The sequence below is a fragment of the Trichoplax adhaerens genome, genomic scaffold, assembly GCF_000150275.1.
Source record: "Trichoplax adhaerens TRIADscaffold_3 genomic scaffold, whole genome shotgun sequence".
NCBI classification, from domain to species: domain Eukaryota; kingdom Metazoa; phylum Placozoa; class Uniplacotomia; order Trichoplacea; family Trichoplacidae; genus Trichoplax; species Trichoplax adhaerens.
The window spans coordinates 6,774,248-6,780,862 of NW_002060945.1; the positions used below are offsets into that span (position 1 = coordinate 6,774,248).

Below are 6,615 nucleotides of genomic sequence, written 5' to 3' on the forward strand. Positions count from 1 at the left end.
CAGCTTTCTTAGACAAAAACTGTACAGTACTGTACAGTGTACAGTACGTCATCAGCTACAGTACAGTACTGTACTATACACTGTACACTGTAGAGTAGTGCAGTGGTGAAGCACGCGAAAATGCACTCTAGTGCAGCCAACTCCAGTATGGTGTCCAGTACCCAGTCCATACAGTATAATGGAAAAACTGTACAGTACTATACACTGTACACTGTAGAGTAGTGCAGTGGTGAAGCAAGCGAAAATGCACTCTAGTGCAACCAACTCCAGTATGGTGTCCAATACCCAGTCCATACAGTACTGGAACCGCAGCAGCTTTCTTGCTATAAAAAGCTTCTATCACGTTGTCGCGTCTGGGATTCACCAGGCGTTGTCTTGTGTGTAATATGCTTGGCCTACTGTAGTCCATTTGTAGTCAGTGGCTCACATTTTTGTCATTTTTTCTAAAAAATTCTGCTTCCGGCGGTCGTCAAAGGGTTTGCTTTAGCTGAGTTGTTGTGGCGTACAAGTTAGTCACGATTGGAAAAATTGATTATCCTATTGCAACAAGTTGACGATAGTATCGTTTTCAATCTTGACGTCGTTCCATTGGTAGAACAGCTCGCGCTGTTTCTGTTCATTTAGCATGAAGAACGAGGATGACAACTCCTCGTCACTTGATAGTTCAGACGAAGATGTTCCAAGAGGAGACGATGCTGAACGCGTTTGGTCTAGTGATATCGAGCAATCTTTTCAAGAAGCGCTAGCCATTTATCCACCGTGTGGCCGCCGCAAAATTATCCTTTCTGACGAGGGTAAAATGTACGGTAAGTCTTGGAAGAAGTAGTCAAATAGGTGTAGGAGAGGATCATTCCTCTCACCTTAAGTCATCTTCAAATTTGACAATGGCGGATAGACGATTGCCATACTAAAACCTTATTCAACATGATCTGCAACCACTCATTGAAGTACAGTAGTAGTAACATACGTACGGAATATACAATCAGTGGTGATGTTGTGATTTTGCTGTCTTCGCACGTATGGTGACAAGTGTAGTCTATTCCACTACTAATGGAGAGTTGTCCTATACAGTCCACTACTGCCTTCATCTTCTCTCCCAAATCCATACGGCCATGCCTTGCCATGGCATTTCAACTAAAATTCAATTGAATTCTTCTTTTTCAACTCCAGGAGAACACTTTGACTCATTACAAGTCTAACATTGACTTTATCTTCAAAGAATCCCTGCGCAAGTCTCATTCTTTCTTGCCGCAATAGATAAACTTGACAACAATTTCTTTCTTTTTACTTTTGCTAGAATGGGTTACAAACTGCGCTTGACTACCCCCATACTGTATCAATTCAATGCTATCCACTGGGGTTTTGCCTACTTCACACCAGATACAAGATCGGATTAATTGCTAGTGGATTATTGTCATGACTCACTTGTAAACGCTCTCCTTACTCTAGCCTATTTAAAACCCCCCAAAACACATCGTCGATGCTAGGATGGCATGCACGGTTGCAATAAGTTTGTCGTCTCAAAGACTTCTTTTATAATTTCCGATCTTGCATGCAAATGATTGAAAGTGGCAGCAGCACATGACGCGTATAAACTACAATGCAATAGACTAGCGATGCTGTACTTCACAACATCAATTCGAGAACAAAATCCACATTAAAAGTAGTCTTGATGCTTTCATATTTTGCAGTTGGAAAGTAGCAGCAAAGGGAAGGTGTAAAATTTGCATTCTCAGTTTTCCCTGGCGCCATTGAAGTGTAAAAAAAAAAACTGCCACATCGTCGTCTCCGATCCGCGTCAACCCGACCTTGTGTTGCATATCGCCAGCATTGTCTCATTTTTTTCCAACCTCGAGACTGATCGATCAAATTAAAATCAAAAATTAGACAGTAGCACTACTCATCTTGTTGGTTTAAAAAGTAAGAGCAAGTAATAGCGATCAATTGGCTAGGAGACGAATGAAAATAGCCATTTTAGTTCATTTGACGCTATTTCAACAAGCAACAACAGTATGAGTGACGATTTTATCACGAGTGTCCTGTTGGTGTTTAATCTTTACTTTGTAAATCACTGCCATGAATTAGGGAGAGAGATAGAATATTGACCAACCCCAAATTAAATACAAGGAAAATGGTAACGTGTTATTGTTTAACGATAGCCATTAATTTCAAGACAGTTTTTTCAAAAACTGTCACCTTAGAACCCAATATAGTAACACCATAAAAGCATTTACCTGCAAACTATAGTATCCGACTGACACATCGATGCTTTCATTTATGAAAAGAGCCTCTATGTATCACAGGCTATCAATTGAAAAAGAGTTGTAAATAGTTTTATTATGGTAGGGGGTTATACCATGGTATAAGACAGTACAAGACTTATTCATAGTGTTATTCTATCTAATTGAATTTCAAATGCAGCTACGACTCCTTTTTTATACCCAGTACCAAAAAAAAAAAAAAAATTATTGAATCAAGCTATGATAAATAACTTGTGCAACGAGCGCTTCTCGACTATCCACGTTGACTTAGTAGACTTGAGTGATTCAATGAAAACCAAGCCGTATTGTTGTGTCTCCTGCCAACTTTTTAATTAGACATGGATACACTATCGAATAAAAAGGATATGGAAAAAGGCCTAAGATACATTCCAAAATGCACTACTTGTTTAACAGTATTGCCGTTAATTAAGGCAATACATGTCGCTATTGCAACATGAAAAGCAAATCATTATAGTAAGCCAAACTTTTCAATGCATTTGTGGTTAATTAGAATTATTCTAATTCACATATAACATCAAATTTATTAATCAAGGACTTTACATGATTATCCATTTAGTTGGTATTTGTAGCAGTATTAATTATTTATGATAACATTGGCTGAAATTTGAAGAGTGCTATGTATTTTGTAATTATTAATAAATGTACTGTACATTTGAAGGCATTGTAGATAATTAATTGAACGTATGTTTAGCTTGCAGCACAATTTTTCCAACATTTAATTCCCCAAATTTCTGTCTAATGTTTTATTCACATACGCCCAATTGGTGGCATAGTGTATTTCCCCTACATTTGACGTTGAAAATCCTTTCTAATATTACTTGAATTCCTACGGTGGATAGCCTAAGGATACTTACTGCGTCATACTTTAAGCCGCAATATTGGTGATAAAATAATTTGGACTCTGTTGACGCTTCTCTACAGTCATACTGTAGATGAAAAGAAATATGGCAGTTATTAGTGTACGTCTAATGACTGCAAAATCACTTTTGCTATGCAATTTTCTGCTATTGTAATGCCTTATAGTTAACATCTCCAGGTTGATTTATTTAGGCGTTTGGTAACATTTTATGATTAATGAATAAGTTGTTGATGAGACCTCATTTTTAGAGCCAGAATATTATAGAATGTGGGATAACTTCTTTACTATAGCGCCGTGGTAATAATTTTAACTGCCCTACTATTGCAGTACTGTATATTGATAGAATACATCTAACTGTTTGTCTAATGTTATTAGTACAATATCATTTCAAGAGAAACTTCTGATTTTATTCACAATCCTAATATCCATTGCACAGTAGCATTGACCGTGAAATCTTATTACAGTATCTCGCGGTAACAAGCTGTCAATGATACAGCGAATCGAATACGGTCAAATACTGTAGTTGTTAAATGATTTGGCTGTCCTTTACGAAAAGATTCAATTTCGATCGTAGATTAATCTGGTATCTTCACAGTCAAATCTTTCGTTCATTCCGTAATAAAAAGCTGTGCCATTATACTTAAAAATCGACAATCACCATACTGCAAGTTAGGCACAATTCCTTTCAAGACACCAACAAACCGTTATCGCTCAAAAAAGTTAGTAATCTCCGAAAATATGAATAGAATGTAGCATAAGTCAATTTTCCATTGGTAGCTGCAATGACTGCTTTAGCTTTAATACAGTACCTAATAACTTTACGGTATGATGCAGAAACGTTCAAATGCGTTATCCACAATTGTACAACACCATTAATACTGTACCTAAATGGGAAATCTTTTCCTCTTTTAAAATATCTTGGCCTTTGCTCAATCTGCCAAAATATGCCGCCGGCAAACAATTCAAAATCATACCACATATTGTGTTGACTCATTGATTGACCACGGTGATCTGTATTCCATACATAAATCAGATCTACATACAGTACAGCCACAGACGATATGCCTAATATTATTATCATCGAAATATCCAAAATATTAGTTTTTAAGACAACCGGTTGTTAAATCGAGTTATAGTATGTATTTTACTGCTATACGCATATCTATATGTACATAATGCAGTAATAGGTAATTGCTCCTATAGATCTTCATAACTAGAGTAATAAGTCGATTGAAGAGATTTTGCCTTCGGTTTCCTTTTAGACTACTATTCCATGAAATTACTATACTCTTTTCAAAATTATCTTAACATTATGTGCAATATCTAAGCTAGCAGATCGTCATATTTTATTTAATCTTTTATGAGGGTATATTGTAGTCATTTAAACTTTTCGGGAAAGTCGAGATTTTACTGATTGGTCAGTACAGTACTGGATATGATATCATCCGCTAATATTGGTCAGGCCGGGTGAGCGGGCGACAGTACAGTATATTACATACAATAAAATATTCGGAGAGCCTGGTTTCAATAGCAGTTTCGTTAAATTACCAGTATATGCGTAATGCTGTTATATTATCAGGCTATAACAGTAATGTAATAATTGTTACCGGCCAACGATAGACTTTAGCCTTTGTAAAGAATTAATTTTTAATAATGTTGTAATACATGGATTACTAGAGTAGGAAAGATCCCTTCCAATAGTTCATCTCCTATCACATCAGAAGAGGACTTTCGCTGACGTAATAAAATTCCACAATCATCCTATAGTTTTAGTTAATATCAAGTAGAAAGAAAATTCTTTGCCGCTGGCTACTTTCCGGATGTTTTTGAAAATATCAAAATGTTATTATAATACGGTCGTGTAGATGAGATTGCGTCCTTTCAATTTACGTTTTCATGGTAAATACATTAGCTTCGTCTGTTCCTTCAATTCGTCATCAATTCAATACGATAGTCTACGAATTAAAAACGTTGTCAAGCCGTAGATAACAAATAAAAGACACCGTTAACTATGCTTTATTGTCATTTTCGGGGTTGTTATCCATTAATCATTGATATCCAACTGTAGTCTCTTAATTAAATAGAAGAGAAAATTATCTGATAATAATAGAATATAACAGAAAGAAATAGGGAATACTCATCATAGTTTAATTCTAGGTTCCAGTAAGCTTCGCTTCATTAAACCGAAGAGAGCGATTGTTTAATGATGACAATTAAAGGTTTCAAATATCATGACTTGAGCTTAAGTCATAAAATTACTATACTTAATTGCGAAGACTAGTCGATGATTATAGAATAGATGTTGTTAAAAAGCATCGAATATCATCATAGAAGGTCTTAATTGTTCATGACTACAGTTTGATTAAATTTAGAACAACTATTTGATGATCATCATACAGCTAAATCCTCCTAAAAACATCAAATGCTGCGAATTGAAATTAAAGAGAATAATCTCAAAAACGACGTCAAGCACCGTTGTTTAATCGTTTGTAGGTAGAATACTTACATTCATGTATGTATTCAGATAGAGCTTGCTAGATGTAACTAACTTATTAGCCGGGACTTGCTAAAAGAAGTTTATAGCCTTAACTATTGATTATGCGGCACAAACCAATATCCCACTCTTTCAATACGCGTTCAATTAATTCTCAAAAAACGTACTAAGTGACGCACACTGACATCGCAGTCGTAACCATACGATAATTTACTTCTTATGTGTGCTTGGGCGATAGCTAAACAAGCTTTGATTTGACTTGAAATGTAGAATTAATGCTTATAAATATTTACGAGATTGGATAAGCTTAATATTTAGAATGAATATACTTTTAAATTTAATATTGCATTTGATTTATCGACTGTATGTATATCTCAAGTTGGTAATTATACCTGCGATTTGGTATTTAAGTATAGAATTACAGTGTTACGTTCATTCAGTGGTGATATAAGGCAAAGTTAACTAGCCATCAGGCATGATTTGGCATTACAATCTTAAGCTTAGATAATTAATAGTTGACAACCTACGTTTTAGATGATAATTTTCCAAAACTATCAATTCGTATATTGAAAATTAATTTAATTAAACTGTTACTTTATTCAATTACACTCTAGTTTAAAGTTAGAGTGTAGCAATTACCCATTCACATCAGGTAGGAGGGGTAAAATTTTGCTATGAACTGCTATAGCACGGAAATTAACATTGCAATCTTAAGATTTGCGAATTATCACTTTGAAATTGTACGCTTTACAAATATGAGTTGGTATAATTTGCGATCGATTTCTAGTTACGAACCATCATTTGACTGTAAAAATGTTGACAGTATTTGTATTTTAAAAGATCAATGCAAGATAGTTATAGATAAGGGGGTTACTTATTTTACAAATTATGAAGTTAACTGGAAATGGTGTTGTATAACTTGCCATAGATAATTCTAGTTTTGTCCAATAATACAGTTGCTGCAGTACCATAGATATGCA

At 35.1% G+C, this 6,615-nt stretch overlaps 1 protein-coding gene across 1 annotated transcript in view; it reads left to right on the forward strand.

Moving 5' to 3' along the window:
* Window positions 1–625: 625 nt before the first annotated feature.
* The window catches only part of TRIADDRAFT_22423 (uncharacterized protein), a gene marked incomplete at both ends in the record, with an annotated part of 9,669 nt that continues 3,679 nt past the window's right edge, over window positions 626–6,615 (forward strand). Inside the window, one exon of the mRNA XM_002110551.1 lies at window positions 626–806. Coding sequence (XP_002110587.1) covers window positions 626–806 — 181 coding nt within the window. The remainder of the gene's footprint in view (window positions 807–6,615) is intronic.